At 34.6% G+C, this 19,394-nt stretch overlaps 4 protein-coding genes across 5 annotated transcripts; 1 reads left to right on the top strand and 3 right to left on the bottom strand.

Moving 5' to 3' along the window:
- Positions 1-2,138: 2,138 nt before the first annotated feature.
- On the bottom strand, positions 2,139-4,145 carry LOC107416049 (cinnamoyl-CoA reductase 1). The gene is made up of 6 exons (XM_016024496.4): positions 4,004-4,145; positions 3,536-3,705; positions 3,187-3,372; positions 2,870-3,032; positions 2,568-2,769; positions 2,139-2,439 (listed from the first exon to the last, which is right to left on the bottom strand). Exons 1-6 carry the CDS (start codon positions 4,122-4,124, stop codon positions 2,289-2,291), a joined length of 993 nt encoding a protein of 330 aa, XP_015879982.3. The 5' UTR covers positions 4,125-4,145; the 3' UTR covers positions 2,139-2,288.
- A 547-nt stretch (positions 4,146-4,692) lies between these two features.
- LOC107416048 (cinnamoyl-CoA reductase 1) lies at positions 4,693-6,772 on the bottom strand. Of its 2 annotated transcripts, none has more exons than XM_060817689.1 (6): positions 6,535-6,772; positions 6,125-6,297; positions 5,821-6,006; positions 5,556-5,718; positions 5,224-5,382; positions 4,693-5,054 (listed from the first exon to the last, which is right to left on the bottom strand). In XM_060817689.1, exons 1-6 carry the CDS (start codon positions 6,665-6,667, stop codon positions 5,029-5,031), a joined length of 840 nt encoding a protein of 279 aa, XP_060673672.1. In that variant the 5' UTR covers positions 6,668-6,772; the 3' UTR covers positions 4,693-5,028. The 2 variants fall into 2 exon arrangements, with proteins under 2 accessions (XP_060673672.1, XP_060673671.1); XM_060817688.1 differs by having other exon boundaries at positions 5,193-5,382; positions 6,535-6,765.
- A 288-nt stretch (positions 6,773-7,060) lies between these two features.
- LOC107416035 (cinnamoyl-CoA reductase 1) lies at positions 7,061-10,086 on the bottom strand. Its single transcript, XM_016024479.4, has 6 exons — positions 9,840-10,086; positions 9,261-9,430; positions 8,875-9,060; positions 8,540-8,702; positions 7,526-7,715; positions 7,061-7,431 (listed from the first exon to the last, which is right to left on the bottom strand). Exons 1-6 carry the CDS (start codon positions 9,955-9,957, stop codon positions 7,296-7,298), a joined length of 963 nt encoding a protein of 320 aa, XP_015879965.3. The 5' UTR covers positions 9,958-10,086; the 3' UTR covers positions 7,061-7,295.
- A 4,283-nt stretch (positions 10,087-14,369) lies between these two features.
- LOC107416066 (3-hydroxy-3-methylglutaryl-coenzyme A reductase 1) lies at positions 14,370-18,220 on the top strand. Its single transcript, XM_016024520.4, has 4 exons — positions 14,370-15,372; positions 15,893-16,074; positions 16,884-17,230; positions 17,327-18,220. Exons 1-4 carry the CDS (start codon positions 14,444-14,446, stop codon positions 17,576-17,578), a joined length of 1,710 nt encoding a protein of 569 aa, XP_015880006.1. The 5' UTR covers positions 14,370-14,443; the 3' UTR covers positions 17,579-18,220.
- Positions 18,221-19,394: the final 1,174 nt, after the last annotated feature.

Genomic DNA, 19,394 nt, shown 5'->3' with positions numbered 1-19,394 from the left:
AGTTTGTCAATATTTAAATTTTTTTAAAATATAAAATATTTTTTAACAAATTGATTTAAAAAAATAAACTATAAAAATATTTAATTAATTAATAGTTGTACATACATTTTATGCACGTTAACTTTAGATAATACTTTTAAATTAATTGTATATTTATATTATTTAAATTTAAATAATATCAATTTTTATATTATATAAATAGTAATTCATATTTATTATTGAAGATCTTCTTAATTAACATAAAAAAAAAAATCTTGTCACTGTTTTTGGTAATTGCCACCGCAACATTCTGTCTCATATTTATTTATTTCAAATATTTAGACTAAATTGCATTTTAATATTTTTGAGGTTTTAGAATTATAATATTTTTTATGTTGTATTTTTTATTAGTGCAATTTAGATCTTGAAATTTTAAAACCGTTACAAATTAATTCAAATTATAACAGTGATGTTAAAATTTATAGTGCTAAGATGTCATAATTATTTTTTAAAAATAGAAATGTTTAAATTTTTTTGAAAATATACATTTGTTATTTTTCTATTTTATATATATAATTTTTTATTTGAAAAATTATATCCGTTCCTTTTTATTTAATTTAAAATACTCACAATCTTAATTAAATATTTTGGATCCAAAATTAAATAAAAAATTAAAATTAAAATAAAATTGGAATTTTTAGATTTAATAAAAATAATTTTATTTGACCAAAAATTAAAAATAATTTTTAAGCCCAGAATTAAAAAAGAAAGGCCAAAATACCAAGATAAAAATTTCACCAAAAATTAAAAAAATAATAATTTCTTTTAAAAAAATTTTGAAAAAAATTACATTTGTTTTCAATTCTTTTTTTTTTTTAAATTAAAGTATCCACAATTATAATTAAATATTTTTTGACCTAATATTAGATTAAAAAAAATTGAAATTTTTCGTCTAACAAATATAAATTTATTATACCAAAAATTATAAATTAAATTAAATTTTTTATAAAATACTTGTTTAAAAAAATTGAAAATTCGACCATTTTATAAAATAAATGGAGGCCAAAAATAAAAAAATGGAAAAATTAATTAAAATAGACCAAAATAAAAAAAAATGGAAAAATGGCCTTCATTTTCTTTTTTGTTATAATTTTTGTTCTATTTTTTCCTTTTCCATTTTGAATGGCTTGTTTTCTGATCAAATGGAAAAAAAATTTCAAAAATGGAAAAATATACCACAATTCATTTCCATATCTATCTTGGTTTATAATTTATTTGGTCAAATTTTTCAAAAATGGAAAAATCAAACCACTTTAGTCTACAAAATGAAAAAACTAATAAATAATTTTTTATTTTTTTTAAAAATTACTTTTATGTCTGAAAAATGAATTATGGTAAAAATTAGATCAAAAATTTTTCTTTTTATTTTCAAATTTTTGGTCTAATTTTTTTATTTGGGCATAAAAAATTATTGTTAATTTCTGATCTAATAAAATTATTTTTATTAGACTAAAAATGCCAATTTTATTTTAATTTTTTTTATCTAATTTTAGATTCAAAAATATTTAATTATGATTGTGGATATTTTAATTTAAATAAAAAGAGAAATGGATACAATTTCACAAATAAAATACCATAAATATAAAATGAAAAAAATAATAAATGTATTTTTTAAAATATTTTTTATTGTTTTTAAAAAATAATTATGATATCATACTATACGAACACAGTCAATTTTAATACTACCATTACAAATTTGACTAATTTACAATTATTTTGAAACTTCAGAACTTAATTCATACAAATTAAAATTTCAAACTGAAATCGCACAATGACATTTTAAGTAATTTTAAGGTAATTTACCCAAGTCATTCATATATATATATATATATATATATATATACGTATATATGAGGACTCAGGAGGGTCTATTAAAGGGCTGTTCAGTTTTGATTTTGTTGGCCACATTCGTGGATTGGATCAGATTGTTTGGATAATTGTAATGACACCAGATCCGGATCCCTTCCCTGTTTTAATAAAATGTATAATTGCATGACGAATGAATGGCTTGAATTATGCATGATGTCATCGCCATTGATTAATTACGCTGCCCGTTGTAACACTCAATGATGTATATATGCATGTAATTGGTAGAAAAATAGAAATTCAAATTTTTATTTTTGGAATAGAAAAATGTTATTTCTCACTTGGGTTGCACCAACGTTGGTCTCGTAGTGCTGATGTACCAATCGCCATTAAAATTAAGCTGGGTGTGAGGGTAGTAGGAGAGTGAGAGAGTTGGCATATTATTACAGAGCATGTATGACATTATCCAAAAGTTCAGCATCCTGATAGCTCTTCAAGGAATCCATAAGAGTTTCATCCAATGCTCGGAACCTCCAACCCAACCTCTGCAGCTTTTCGGAACTGAGTCTTATATCTTTCTCTACATCAAAAAAGCTGCCAATACATACACATTATATTTACATACAAATATACGGTTTAGCACAATATATATCTGAACCATTGGTTCAATATATATAAATATATATTGAATGGGAATTTATTAATTCAGCTAGCTTAATTACTTGTTGGGATAATTGGGATGTGGATATATAATCCTGAGCTTATCTACCAGATGGCTTGTCTTGATTGGATGTGAGGTGCATATGTATCTTCCTTGAGCCTCAGTTTTCTCGAATGCCATAACCACTGCTTCAGCTGCATCCCGTACATCCACTATCCTCCTTTCCGTGTTTTCCAATGTTGTCTCACTCTCATCATTTCCTCCTTTAATAATTGAGCTTATTAGAATTTTCTATAATATACATATATGTATATTATTCCTCCAACTTCAATCCAAATAAATTCTGCAAATTAAGCTACATACCTTTAAAAAGTTTAAGCAGAATCAAGCTGCTTGCATTTACATTGGTCTGTAGAATCGGCCCCAAAACAAGACTGGGACAAACAGCTACAACGTCAAGGCCATTTTTTTCTCCAAACTCCATAGCCTCACTTTCTGCTTCTGTTTTAGAAAGACTATACCAGTGCTGTGCAGGCCGGAAAAGAAATGAAATTACACCATTCACTAATTGCAAATATATCTATATATCTATAAATATGTATATAGAGATGTCAAGATCACGATATTCTTGTGCATACACAGCATTATTAATTAATGCTTGTAACTCAAGTTTCACCTACCTTAATAGTTCTGCAGTAGTCCTTATCAGACCAACATGTTTCGTCCAAAGCTTGACCCGCAGACCACTTGGGATTCATACCCACTGCAGCAGCAGATGACACAAAAACTAGTCTCTTGACTTTTGCTTCAACACATGCTTTTGCTACATTAAGTGTGCCCTTCACAGCAGTTTCCACCACCTCTACCTGAAAAGAGATCAAATTAAGATATATAATTGAGACTACTGCAAACATAAAACTGTTTTTTCAAAAATAAAGTCACTATATGATGTGAATTAATTGATTGAAAGACCAAGGAAAACTCCCATATATATTAATATACAGTGAATTAGGATTCATGCATGCATGCCTCAGGATTTGGAACAGTGGTGGAAGGCACTGGACTAGCAACATGGAAAACTCCATCGCAGCCTTCAATCGCCGAAAGCATGGAGTCATAGTCCAACAAATCGGTTCTGAACAGTCTCAGCTTTTCCTCTGCTCTTTCAAGTTTAAACAGGTGAGCATTCTTCTCATCCTCTGCACAATAATTGCAAGCAAAAGAAGTCACAATTAAGATAAATATTCGAAATTAATCTCTCTTTTTTTTTTTTTTCCATTCATTGTTGGTTGCCAGAACTTCAACTTGTTGGGCAAATTAAGGGAATGGGAAATATAAGCTCAAACACATCCGTAAAATAGGAAGTGGCAACTTGTGGGATGTAAATGGAAACAAATTAAGAGAGAAAGGGGTCAGGAAGAGAGAAGAATAAATGGAAATTAACAATACCAGGTTGTCTTTCAGCTTAAAAAAAGAAAAAAGAAAAAAATACAATACCAGGTTGTCTAACAGTTCCGTGGACAAGGTAGCCCTTAGAGAGGAGAAGGTTGATAACCCACGAAGCAACGAAGCCACCAGCGCCCGTCACACAAACACTGCCCTTGTGATGCAGAGCCATTACTATTTCATAGCTTCACCTACCCCCTCTCTCTCTCTCTCTCCCTCTATATATATATATATATATATATATGTATTTATATAATTATATTCCACCCTCTACCAATAACTTCACTATTAGTTAGTCCGCCACCAAAATGGAAGCATGTGTCGTCTAGAAGACCACAATATCCCTTAAAATTGGATATAAATAAAAATGCTATATTAATAGTAGAAATGGTGCCTTTTTGGAATATTAAATTATACATATAAGAAAGCCACGGTTTCCCTTTGGCTCACAGAGTCGGCAACAGCAACTGATATTGACTAGCCCATTTGCGTTTCCAGCAAGAGCAAAGTGAATAAACTTTTAATAGGCTGCATAAGAGGCAGAGGGCCAACTCAATAAATACACCGACTCATACTCAACAACTTGATTAACAACGTCTTGCCTCTTGGGAGACCCAGGACCAGGACAAGGACAAACATATGAACGAAATAGATCCATCGTCAATGACGATGACTCAGGAGTAGGGATTAGTCGTCTTGGCATCTAGTAATTCCTCTAACTGTAGGATAGATTCCAGGAATTAATCAAACAACCAGCGTTACAATTACTTATATTGATATATTTTATAATTACAAGCAACTAGCTCGTTATGTATAACTATTACATATAGGATCCACTGACCAAACAAAAACATATCAACAACACAGCAGTACAGTACTAGTTCTAGATGTCCTCGACTATTACCAGTCATTTAAAAATGGAAAAGTAAACAGTTTAATAATAATGCTAAAGCAGTCCTCCCCTTTATCTTAATCCAAAAGTCCAGCATGCTGATAGCTTTTCAGAGAATCAACAAGAGTTTCATCCAATGACCTGTACCTCCAACCCAACCTCTGCAACTTTCCGGAACTAAGATTTATTTCTTCCTCCACATCAACAAACCTGCATACATTGTATGGTGCACGCCAATTAATAAATATTAATACCATATACATATATTTAATATTTATAGAAGAATTCCTTTTGATAAATATATATATATATATATATATATATTTAAAAGGCTGCTTAATTGTTTACTTGTTGGGATAGTCGTTATGAGGGTATATACTCCTCAGCTTATCCACTAGATCATGTGTGTTGATATCATGAGCCGTGCATATATATCTTCCTTGAGCCTCAGCCTTTTCATATCCCAGAAGCAGTGCTTCTGCTACATCCCGTACGTCTACCATCATCCACTTTGTGTTTTCTACGCAGTCACTTCCTCCTGAATTAATTGATATCAATACTCGAAATATATATATATATATATATATTTATATACTCAATTCATAGTATGTAATAATATAGGGGCGTCTACGGATGAGGTACCTATATATATATATTTATATACTCAATTCATAGTATGTAATAATATAGGGGCGTCTACGGATGAGGTACCTTTGAAATGTTTAAGCAGAACCAAAGTGCTTGCATTTGCATAGGACTGTAGAATCGGCCCCAAAATAAGACCCGGACAAACAGTTATCAACTCCAACCCGCTTCTTTTTGCATACTCCGTAGCCTCGCTTTCAGCTTGCGTCTTCGATACAGCATACCAATCCTAGCAGGTAAAAATGTTTAAAGTACATAATAATAGTCAGTGTAACATATAGGAAATTAATATTTGTATATAATGTTCAATTCTACTACCCATTACATATACCTTTATACTTTTGCAATGTTCCTTATCAGACCAGCATGTTTCATCCATAACTTGACCCTTGGGCCAATTAGGATTTCTACCCACAGCAACTATAGATGACACCAAAACTAGTCTCTTCACCTTTGCTTCAACGCACGCTTTAACCACATTAAGCGTGCCCTTCACCGCAGGTTCCACCAACTCTATCTGAAGTACAAAATATTTTATATTATATTTTATATATATATATATATGTGTGTGTGTGTGTGTGTGTGTGTGTGTGTGTGTGGCTAATTAATTGTTCAAAAGCAAGGGATTCTTGTGCCTCCGGATTTGAAATGGCTGTGGAGGGCATTGCAGTAGCAACATGGAAAACTCCATGGCATCCTTTTATTGCTGAAAACATGGAGTCATAGTCCAATAAATCTGCTTTGAACAGTTTCAGATTATCGGATGCTTTTTCAAGTTTTGTCAAGTGACCATACTTCTCTTCATCCTCTGCACAATATTAGCAAGGACCACGACTTCATAATCTATTTAGAGTACAGCCACTTCAAAATTAATCAATGTTAATATTTAGATCCGGATTCAATTAAACGAGAGAAATTTTAGTAATATTTCATGAATGTATTTAAAATTAACGTAACAAAAATAAACATGGAAAGGAATCACGAAAACTTGAAGATTGGACGCCCAAAATAAATGTTGGAAGAGAAGATAAATAAATGAAAATACCGGGTTGTCTAACTCTAGCAGTTCCATGGACAACGTAGCCTTTAGAGAGGAGGAGTTTGACAAGCCACGAGGCGACGAACCCTGCAGCGCCTGTCACACAAACCCTTCCCTTCCCCTTCTCAACAGAAGCCATTTCCAGACCTCACCTACCTTCTCTCTGGAGTTTGGAGATCTCAACATTAAACCATTTCAATTTCAAAAGTCAAAGCCAACAACCAAACAACTGTAGCTTTCATTTACTATAAAGAAAAATTAGTAAAATACACAAACAAAACGACTGAGTTTCTACTTTGTCTAGGTCAACGACTCTCAGCGGCGCAGGGGTCACGCACGCGCACGCTCTCACTCAATCCCATCCGACGACATTTTTAACTTCATACGTGACCCTCCCTTTCTTTTTCTTTTTGGTTTGCTTTGCTTGTGAGCTTTGCGTTCCATGGGATTTGGCACGCAGATAATTATAGCCTTTGTTTAATTAGTGGGTACGAGAGAAATTAGACAAGATAGAATTGGAATGACGGGAAGAGAAACGAAATAGATAGTGTTATCCATCATCTGAAACTGCCATTATACAATTTTAGATACAATGGGATCAAAACTCGATTGATCCCTAAACTAACGTATGCAAGGGTCTAAGCGCTCAAATACACCACATTGCTTATTACCATTGTTCAAATGCCAAATTTGTAGTTGTTGAGGAAGCCAACAACTCTAAGTTGGAAAGTCAAGGCACGGCCTGACAGCAACATTGTAAAGTAGTCCTAATCCAAGAGTCCATTGTCCTGATAGCTCTTTACAGAATCAATCAAAGTCTCATCCAATGATCGGTACCTCCATCCCAACCTCTGCAGCAGCTTCTCGGAACTCAGCGTAACTTCTTCTTCTACATCAACAAAGCTGCCATTATATGTAGCCAAATAAGCCTTGTATTAGTACAACATTTACAGGAAATATGAAAATCCCTTTATGGTAGAAAGCATTAGTTATTTACTTGTTTGGATAATTGTTATGAGGGTATATACTCCTCAGCTTATCCACCAGATTCCTTGTCTTGATTGCATGAGCAGTGCATATGTATCTTCCTTCAGCCTCAGGTTTCTCATATGCCAGAAGCAGTGCTTCAGCTACATCCCGTACGTCTACTATCATCCGAAGCTTGTTTTCAACCGACTCATTCCCTCCTGCATTCATTATAACATTGTTAAGGCCTGTTCAATATAGCATCTATCAAAAATAAGTAAGTCATAAATAGAATCTAGTTGATAAAACCAACCTTGGATTGGAATTCCATTGGAATATTTCTTCCCTTCTTTGGCTGGTTTATATCTAAAGTAGTGGACATTTCTATGGAATGCCTATTTAGCCAAGATGAGAGAATTTTCATTCCATATGTAGGGCTAAGAATTCGCCAATCTAATCAATCCTTTCTTAGCTTTGTTTTTGTTCCTCTATTTTTATTTTTTATTTTTACTTTTTTTTCTTTTTCTAAAGACTATCTACATTCCTATCCAACATTTTTATTTTATTTTTCACTTTCTAATATTTCTGTAATTTTCCTATTTCCTTCCATCATCTTATTAATGTCTCTCATTCTTTTCTATGTCTCCTCTCCCATCTTTCATCTATTAACGCATATAGGATTTATATAAACCAATCATAACAAATTCAATCATTATTTACTCAGCAATTCTATATTTCAACCAAAACAAAGGAATCCATTACAATTCCATTCCTTTGTTACTAACTTACATTCCACAAACCAAATGCACCCTAGCTATACAAGAAAAAGTGCAGCCATACATGCAACTTAATGAAATTCTAGATTTGAAGAATAAAGTCTAGACTGTCAAAAACGACAATAACTTACTTTTCAGCTTAGAATTTTCAGTTCAATATCACTCAAATATATTACTCAAATACATTACTGAAATTTCAGTTCAATATTACTCAAATGCAAATCTATAAAATACGATGCAGCCTGAAGGGATGTCAACCCAGTAGGTACCTTTCAAAAGTTTAATGAGAGCCAAGCTACTTGCATTTATACTGGACTGGAGAATTGGCCCAAAAACGAAAGTGGGACAAACAGCAACAACATCAAGCCCAGTTTTCTTTCCAAACTCCAAAGCCTCAGTTTCTGCTTCTGTTTTAGAAAGACAATACCAGTTCTGGTAAAAAATAAAAATGCACAGTTAGTACCCACGCAAACATTCTTATGTAGCACAAGCTTGATCTATGTCATTAAATTGCCATGCATATCATATTTTAAAAACAGAGAAACAGAAAAAATTACGTGCATTTTTAGTTTGCCAAACAATAGAATGTCTCTGTTCAAAGTACCTTGGTGGTTCTGCAATATTCCTTATCAGACCAACATGTTTCATCCATAACTTGTCCCTTGGGCCACCTAGGATTCATAACCACAGCAGCAACCGACGATACAAAAACTACCCTCTGGACCTTTGCTTCAAGACATGCTTTAAGAACATTAAGAGTGCCTTTTACAGCAGGTTCAAGCACCTCCAACTGCACATCATACAATATTGGACCAAAATACTTCGATGTCATAAGTAAGGCAGAGCACAAAATGCTTCAATTGCAATGATGCTAGGAGCCTAAGACAGTGACCAATTAACAGTATAAGACATTGCAAGTGATATGAATTTGAGGGGAAGAAAAGAAAAAAGAACATTCAAAGTGAGACTGACTGCATGAGAGATTCTTGCCTCAGGATTCGAAGAAATTGTGGAGGGCACTGGACTAGCAACATGGAATACTCCACTGCATCCTTCAATCGCCGAAAGCATGGAGTCATAGTTCAATAAATCTGCTTTGAATAGTTTCAGGTTCTGGGGAGCTTTGTCAAGTTTACGCAAGTGGGCATACTTGTCATCCTCTGCACAAAATTAGCAGGGACTAGTACTCACACAACTAGGCCATTTTCAATATTTCTTTAACCAAGAAAATAATATTCAAGCTGCTATGTTATATTGAAAATAAATCTTTATGTCTATTAAAGGCACAGGTTATTACATATATATATATATATATATATATACATATATCTGAAATAAAAACGTGAGAAAGTAGGAATATTTCATAAAATAATGTATTAAACATGAAGCAAGTACTAATAGTCAAGAATTAAGATTAACAGAACATCTAATATAATCATGAGAAACACGAAAAGTAAAAGTCAATAAGCTAGAAAAGGTTTTGATCAACCAAAAAAAGCAAGAAAACGGTTTTGGAAGTTAAAAATAAATAAATGGAAAAGAAGGAAAAAGATGAAAAAATGGAAATACGGGGTTGTCTAACAGTTCCATGGACAACGTAGCCTTTAGAGAGAAGATTGACAACCCACGAGGCAACGAACCCTCCTGCCCCTGTCACACAAATCCTTCCCTTCTCAACAGAAGCCATGCCCAAACCTAACCCGCCGTCTCTCTCTCTCTCTCTCAACACACAAGACCTATTGTCGTCTAGAGCTCGCGGTTGTCACCCCTAAGTAAATGTTTATTATTATATGTAAGTTTACGCATCCAAGAATTAACCGTACCGCTTCCGTTTTCTTTTCCTTTTCTGGAACAAATATCATGAAAGCCTTCGGCTATCATTTGGTCGTTTCGTTTAAGGCGTGCATTTGGATTTCTGCTCTCATAATTGGGTTTTCAAAATGGGCTTTCTAGTCAGCCCATTCTCATTTAATTTAGGTTTTTTTTTTGTTTTTTGCTAGTGTGGCTGGGCCCCCAGGCACCCCTGCTTCCCCAAGACTCGATCCCGAGCACACACAGGCTGGGGTGTGGAAACTCTGCCACTTGAGCTTGACGGCGAGTCTTCACTCAATTTAGTTTTTTACGCGTTTAAAATTTAATTTTGTATGAAAATAAAAGTTTATTTTATTTTATTTTTGAGTTCTATGAAAAGTAAAGTAAATTGACACTTTATTAAACCAAATATTAACCCAAAAAAATTAAATAAATACTAATTGGGAGCTTCTGGGTTGAATTCAATTGAGAGGGCCCGGGCCAGTTAAAGGTTACTACTTTTTAATTTTTTTTATTTATTTAAGATCTTATATATATTATGGCCCAGTTTATGCCTTCTTCTCCCTTTTTTTTTTTTTTTTCCCTGAAAAAGAAAAAAAGGACTAGTTTAGTTTAGTTTAATTATGAATCATTAATCATTAATGTGGAAACGGGAAATGTTTATTTTTTCAGACCCCGGCTTTATTAATTTATAACTCCATTCCGAGTTTTTTAAGTTGAGAGTTGTAGCCTCCTTTATTTTCATCCAAATCTAAACAAAGCATTCGACCGAAAAAATTCCAAACAAACAAAGTCAAGTGAAAAAGAGGATTGACTTTTCAACGTAATATGCGTTGCAGAGGCGACAATCGCCATAGCCATAAATACGCATGCCTGCATTGGATTTCCTTTCACTCTATTCTAGCAATCTGTAAACTATAAAAGTTTTGTATATTACCAGAAAAACCATAAATTTTACATAATTACTCCAATACGTATATATTTTTTTAATATAATAATTCAAGAAAAGGCGTGGGCCACGTGGAACTTGGGCTTTCATCAGGAGCTACTAGAATCTAGAAGAAGTACCGAAGGAATGAGACGAGGATTTTCTATGAATATTCTTTCTACAACTAATTAGCGTTGGTTTCTAATGAAAAACCAAAAACAAAACCAAACAAAACCAAAAAATAAAAATGAAGTGTGCGTTTTACTCGGTCGTCCTCGTTTACGCGTACAGATATTCCGTGATATAACCTTCTTGCGTATATTACAGACAGAGGGACCAATCATAAATGGCATTAGGTAGCTCCTATTCTCTAAAATTCCATGCCATTAATTTGAATACAATTATTAATCCCTCTTTTCTTAGAAAAACCCTACGCTAATGCTAATATGATTATACTGAGTATGTATTGGCTTATGAAGGTGGTTGTATTTCTTCAAACTTGAAATGAGAAATGCAGCTGCCCAGTGCAGAAAAGTAATTTCACAAACCAACCCCGCAAAAACTATTATAACAAGTTTCAAACTCCATTTTGGCTTTATTTATTTATTTATGTTTTTTTTTTGGTGAATAACTCCATTTTGGCTTTAACTATAAATGGTATCCAGTCAATCTCACAACACTATTCACACTGCACTCACATCCCCTGGAGCTGAGTTTAAAGTTAAGTTGGTCATTAATGTCGCTCTCTAATTACTGATTACTCGTGTCATTAAATAATTAATAACTAGTTTCGTTTCAATTCAAAATTTAATTTAACCCTTTATCTTTCCCGCTCCAATGAAGAAGCTGCTACATTCACATACATTCACATCCAGGGTGTCGACATCCTGCTCTGGTTAACTGTTTATTAAGATTTAATCAATTTAATTTTTTTTTCTCTTTTTCTTTATCTCTCTCTATCTTTTTTTTTTTTTTCCCTTCAAAAGTGAAAGTAACCGTTTGAAATAGATAATAGTCAGATTTTTTTTTTTTTAAATCTATTGAACCATAAATTATGCTCACATCTGCATTTGGTTTTTCACTTTTTGTTTTTTCTTAGCTTAAAATTCTATTTGTTTGTAGATTTTCCAAGTTTGACTTTTTAACAGTTTAAAAACGTGAATCACAATTATTACAGCAAAAAATAATGAAATTACAAAATTAGATAGCCGTACAAAAATTCCACAGCATGTTTCATAACTGTTGAAGAGTGGACAAAACTAATTTAAGGATACAATGCATCAAGCACCAACGCAAAAACCCCAAAAAAAAAAAAAAGAAAAAAAAATCAGAAATAAAAGTAGACCTATGAGTATTAATAATAATAAATTATGGAAAAATGACCTAGAATAGTGGAAAAAAAAAAAAAGGGGTACAATTCGTTTTTGTTGTTAAATCATTGGTTTCACTGTAGTACCATGTGAATGGCGGGGAGAGAAGGGACCGGCCAGCTTAGGTAGATTGGACAAATATGGTAGCCCTTTAACCCACAAACATGACACACCCCAACTTCCCCTTTTCCTCTGTCCCAACCATGATCCGCCACGCTGCACAGTCCACACCATCATAACTCCAATATTACGGGCTGCTCCTTAATTTACTTACCATAAAACCAAAATTATAACTTTGGCCCTTTCCATTATATATTTTATAATTACATCTAGGAGAATTTGGACCAATACCACTAGTTTATGGATTACGATGAAAATTGACCATCCCATTCATATATTTTTTATTTTACCCATTAACTTTTTAATATTTCAAAATTGCCCTTTTTAATATAAAATAATAAAAAAATAAAGTTGAAAAACTTTTTTTTTTCTTCAATCACTCTTTCTAGTCGGCGTGCAAATTTACCAAAAAAAAAAAAGTCTAAAACTCCTTGCCCCTTGTTTCTCTTCTTCTTCTTCTCACCACTCTTTCCATTCCTTTGCTTCTCACCAAGTCTCTATAACCTTTTTCTTTTTCATTGTTTATTATATTTTGTTAGAATGAATATCACGATAGTCTCATAGCATGAAAGGAATCTGCTGCACATGAAAATTTAATACCGGCTTTAAAGATTCAGTCATTGCTGGGTACTAATAAGGTGTATTTCGAATGCAAATTCCGATCAATGAGTTTTTGTTATAGTGAATGATCATGTGGTAATGTCTCAAACTCATGATGAACGACAAAGTAAAACCAGCTCTAATCTCCGTTATAATCCATTTTTATACAAATCCAATTTACTAAAGAAAAAACACACATAAGCTAGTTCGATTTTAAAAATCTGAAATAAAAGAATATTTTTCTATATATATTTCTTTAAAAAAAATTTACAAATCAAAGAATACCTACGAAATCAAGAGTAAAAGAGACAACCCCAGAACCTTTTTGAATTAGACCCAAACACAGATAAACATAAATCGTCAAAAATCCAATAACAGGATACCAGAAAAAACATAGAATATCTGAAATGAAATCTATAAAGTGAAGCCGACAAGTTCAGAAAATGGGTAACAAATTGCAAATGCGTTTCTAACACTGCAAAGCAACCAATATAAAAGTATATATTATTTCTACAATAAATAAAAAAGAGAGAGGGATATTGAGTTGGAGAAGATGAAATTTTAAGATCTTAGGATTTGATGAAAAACAAAAATTGAATGGAAATGCTAGACGAAGGAAAAAAAAAGTTATTTATGTTATTTTTAATTTTCATTGAGGATAGAATATATATAGAGGAGTAAAACAAAAAAGATTGAAGAGAGATGATAGTTTTCATTATCGTTTTTCAAACATGGGTATTGGGCACATTCCCTTACATCTATTTGTTTCTATAAATTATAACTTGGCCCTTTCTATTACATTTTCATTTTTATTTAATCCATATATCACTTTTACCTCGTGATTAATATATAAAACAATAATTTATGTCAACTAAGCAAAAAAAAAAAAAAAAAATTAACTGTATTAAATTACATGGAAATTTTTTTTTTTTTAATATTTGAGTAGAATCAATGGAGTTAAATTAAAATGTGAGCAAACCTATCTATTTCTACGACCACCCCAAGAAAGGAGATTCACTCCGGAAAAAAAGAAAAAAAGAAAAAAAAAAAGGACTACTCCAAGAAAGGAGGGCATTATCATCAAAATTTTTTTTTTTTTGGTTGAAACGGAAAAGGAGGTTTTTACTTTACCAAAATAAAACGAAGAGTGTAGAAAACAAAGAATAGCGCGTGCGGAGAGACCGTGTGAGCTGTAAAATGAAAAATGAAAATGCAGTGGCGAAGCCCACACGTGTCCCAAAGTCCATACTCCTTATAAAAGGTCTTCCCACAACGCAAATCCTCCTAAACCGTCGCTCTTCCCTCCTTTTCCATTAGTCTCCGTTTCCGCCGGAGAACCGCCAATGGATATCCGCCGGCGGCCGCCCAGAGCTCCTCGGTCATCTCCCAATCCCAAACACCACCACCACCACCAAAGCCCTCCTCCACCATCCCCAACGACCCCCAAAGCGTCTGACGCTCTCCCACTGCCTCTCTATCTCACCAACGCCGTCTTCTTCACCCTCTTCTTCTCCGTCGCTTACTACCTCCTCCACCGCTGGCGCGACAAGATCCGAACCTCCACTCCCCTCCACGTCGTCACCCTCTCTGAAATCGCCGCCATTGTTTCCCTCATCGCTTCCTTCATCTACCTGCTCGGCTTCTTCGGCATCGACTTCGTCCAGTCCTTCATTGCTCGCGCCTCCAACGACGCTTGGGACCTCGTCGACGACGATGCCAATCACAACTTCCTCCGACCTCCTCCTTGCCCCGCCCCCAAATTGGTAGCAGATCCCCCAACATTGTCTTCCCACGAAGACGAGGAGATCGTGAAATCCGTCGTCGATGGCACGATTCCGTCGTACTCGCTGGAATCGCAGATCGGCGACTGCAAGCGAGCAGCTGCCGTTAGGCGCGAGGCGATTCAGAGGACGACGGGGAGGTCGCTCCATGGTTTGCCTCTGGAAGGCTTTGATTACGAGTCGATTCTAGGGCAGTGCTGTGAAATGCCGGTCGGATACGTTCAGATACCGGTTGGAATTGCCGGTCCGTTGTTGCTGGATGGGTTCGAGTACTCGGTGCCGATGGCGACGACAGAGGGGTGCTTGGTGGCCAGCACCAACCGAGGGTGTAAGGCCATCCATGTGTCGGGCGGGGCCAGTAGCATGCTCTTGAGAGACGGCATGACTAGGGCTCCCGTCGTCAGGTTCGGGTCGGCAAAGAGGGCTGCGGAGTTGAAGTTCTTTTTGGAAGATCCTGTCAATTTCGATACTCTCGCCGTCGTCTTTAATAGGTCTGTTTGCGTTTCATTCATTCCTCATTTGTTTTTTTTCATGTGACGAGTCCTTTTTTATTCGTTTACCTTTCATTTTTTTTTTCCCCCCCAAAAAAAAAAAAAAAAAAAAGTGAATGCGCTTCTTTTGTTTGTATTTATGCCTATGTTGTTTTTAGACTGGAGTCTATCTAGACTGGGACTTGGGTTTGATTTTTTATTTTCTTTATGGGTTAGTTCACCTCTCTGTTTTTTCAAAATACAAAAAATAAATAAAATAAATAAAAAAATAAAAAAAATTTACGTTCGAGTGCTGAGAACGTAAATTTATAAAAAAGACAAAGAAAAGGTAAAGTTCAGAATTTGAATTTGGGTTTCCCAGAGGAACTGGCTGGCGGCCAATTATTCCTCCTACTTTCCCTAGCACGGAGGTTATTGGTTTTATCAGTTAGTTAACCCAAAGGATTAAAAAATAAATAAATAAAAAACCTTCCCTTTAGCAAGAAATTGGTTTACTAATATTTTCTTCATTTGGTTTCAGGTCTAGTAGATTCGCAAGGCTCCAAGGAATTCAGTGCTCTATTGCTGGGAAGAATCTCTATATGAGATTTACCTGCGGCACAGGCGATGCCATGGGAATGAACATGGTTTCCAAAGGGGTGCAGAATGTCCTTGATTTCCTTCAAAGCGATTTTCCTGACATGGATGTTATTGGCATATCTGGTTAGTTATTTTCTGCTTCTCTCTTTGGTAGGTGACATTTTCTGGTTTACTTGTTGGTAAAATTTACTTCAACTCGGTTCGGGCTAAATGATTTCTGAGTGTTATGCTTTGTTCTTTTGTTCTGCATGATATTGGATTTAATTTGTGTAGTAAAAATTTGATACTCTTTTTTTTTTTTTTTTTTTTTAATGCACAGAAACATTCCTCTGTTTCTATTGGTGTCATTATTATTGAATCTTCTTGATTCACCATAGTGTTGAACTTGGTTTGTTACGAAGACAAGTTGGAAAGGTTGTTTTCACCATTGTACTGTTTATGAGTTCTCCCACTGTTCTTTTCTTGAATTGAATGGTTGAATTTATTTTTATTAGGTTTCATTTCTAATATTGGTATTGAGGAGGACGTATCTTAGTTTATTATTAATCATACAGGCTTTTCTGTAATGAAGTCATTATCGCCGATGTTAATTGTCCCCCTTCCAATTATGAATTTTTTTGATGTAGCTTTGACATTTTAACATCACTGTCATTATAAAAGCCATCTATTATAGAATGTGGCAGTGTTTATCACAGAAGAATCTTCATTTGGGTGCTTCATTACAACTACCAGGGTTAGTTGTTATATTAAATCCATGTGCTTTCACCAAAGTTTAGTATGTGAGACATTTTCAACTGTATCATCTAGTTTCAATATTTATCGTTTTCTTGATGGTGTTAGTTGTATACTTATGGATTTTTATTTTATGATGTGTCTGGTTTATTAGCAAAAGGCGTCCCATCTTATGGTGTTTGTCTGCCAATATTTGACAGGAAATTTTTGTTCGGATAAGAAACCTGCTGCTGTAAACTGGATCGAGGGACGTGGCAAATCAGTTGTTTGTGAGGCAATAATAAAGGAAGAGGTAGTGAAGAAGGTTTTGAAAACCAATGTAGCTGCCCTTGTAGAGCTTAATATGCTCAAGAACCTTGCAGGTTCTGCTGTTGCTGGTGCTCTTGGTGGATATAATGCCCATGCCAGCAACATTGTATCTGCAATATTTATAGCCACAGGCCAGGATCCGGCACAAAATATTGAGAGTTCACACTGCATTACCATGATGGAAGCAGTGAACGAAGGGAAGGACCTTCATGTCTCTGTGACAATGCCTTCAATTGAGGTAATGGAAACATTATATGTGCTGATGTGGTTTTATGAATGGAAATAGTTGATGGAGAACTTGATGGGGGTTACATTTGTGTTTTACATTAATCAGGTTGGTACGGTTGGAGGTGGGACTCAGCTTGCTTCGCAGTCTGCTTGCTTGAATTTGCTTGGTGTGAAGGGTGCGAGTAAAGAATTGCCAGGATCGAACTCAAGGCTGTTGGCGACTATAGTGGCCGGTTCGGTGTTGGCTGGGGAACTGTCATTGATGTCTGCCATTGCAGCTGGGCAGCTTGTGAAGAGTCACATGAAATACAATAGATCCAGCAAGGACGTGTCCAAAGCAGCAAGTGAAGGAACATAAGGAGAGACAAGAAAGGTGGTCCCAACTGTTGCAAATGAAAGTGGAAATAAAAGCAAAAAGAGGCTGAGAGAGAGAGAGAGAGAGAGAGAGGAGTAGACACCGAGTTGGGATGTTGGGGGAGGGAAAATTTTGGAGGATGATGTTGTTGCATTTGCACATGTGGAATTGGCAGCTTCCATAGCTGTAAAGTTTGCCGCTAAAGAAAAGATAACATGGCTATTTGTACACCCTTCTCTCTCCTTGCCCTTCTTTCCTTCCGCCACCCTCTGCCACTTAGGATGTTAATATGCATACATACAAGCAGTGCAGAGAGCCGCCCCACGGCCCACCCTAATATATATATATATATATATATATGGTTTGTGTCTCTTCCTAATTGTGTAATTTTCTCGTTTTTCTCTTTGTCCTCTCATCTTTGTTGTTAGGTGTGGTGTAGTAATATGTTTGAGTTGGGAACCGGATGGCCACGTGGAAAGGTTGCAAGTGGATCGATGTTTTGTTTTTTTCTATTCATTTTTTTTTTCTCGGTCTTGTCGCTTTTTAATTTTTTCCTTGTGAAGTTGTGTCTTGTCGCTTTTGTACGCAGTAACTAGAGATTTTGAATTTTAATTGAAGAATGTAGCTTGTAAGTGATTTGCCTCACCTTAGCCTAACTTTCGCTTTTACATACAGCCGCTGTCTCAATCCGACCCATATATCGCAGATTGTGAAATCCATGATTAATATTAAACGATTTTTTCAGGAAAAATGAAGAGTGGAGGATGTTAAAAGAAAAGAAAATGAATGGACGATTTCATAGTTTAGCATTTTCATTTCACCAAAAATATCAGTTAAGAGTTTGTGAGAAAGCTGGCAAGCATGAGAATCGATTCCCGGTTCAACCTTCCAGTGCTATGTCTCTCTTTCTTGCATTAATTCCAGCTTCTCCGTGAGCTTGAGTTTGTCATGTTCCTCTGCCGCGACGCTATTTATCTTCTTCCTGTTTTTCGTTTTTTTTACTTATTTATTTATTTTTGGGTGGTACTCATTTCATCTGTCAAGTCGACACATTTTACATCAAGGTGGTCTGCTGTTTTCCCTGCTATTCCCGAGTATGGCATGTCAATTCAAATGGTTTTTTCTTTTTCTTTTTTTAAAAGAAAACCATAAATTATTGTCAATTTATGTTAAACTTTTTAAAAAAAAGAAAAGAAAAAAGAGAAAGCTATTTCCGTGACGAAATTGGCCCGCTAATCTTCAAATAGATTGCTTATAGAAATAAAACATGTGTAAATCATAAAAAGTTTCCATGACAGCATAGCCTATTACATTGTCATTTTGCTGCTTGCTTGAAATTAATCAAGTGAACAGATTCTCTTCCGTCCCATAATTTGATTACGACCTCTAAATTTAAGCGCAAAAGGCCAAAAAAAAGCAGTTTGACCAATCCTTAGACAGACGGGATTAGAAGAAAACCAACAAAACATTAGTTGGCATTCTCATTGTTTAGGGATCGCTGTGACAACAGCATGTGAAATTAATAACCTACTTATCCTTATTTAATATGGTTTTAACTCGTAATAGCTGCGCTAATCCAACTTGGAAAGGGCATCATTTAACATTATTTTCCTGGATCTCAGATAATCATTTCTCAAGCACTAATCGGCTGATTATTCTTGCTTGTATGAACATTTAATACATGCTCCGTTATTAACTCATCTTTTCTTTGCGGCTGAGGTTGTAGCTGAGTTGATAAATAGCATATTTTTTTGTTTTTTTTTATTCAGATTTAATTTTGTGGTAAGATGACAATATTAATAATTACTAAAAATTACAC

This window comes from Ziziphus jujuba, chromosome 5 (assembly GCF_031755915.1).
Source record: "Ziziphus jujuba cultivar Dongzao chromosome 5, ASM3175591v1".
NCBI lineage: Eukaryota > Viridiplantae > Streptophyta > Magnoliopsida > Rosales > Rhamnaceae > Ziziphus > Ziziphus jujuba.
This window is presented reverse-complemented; position numbering and strand designations above follow the sequence as displayed.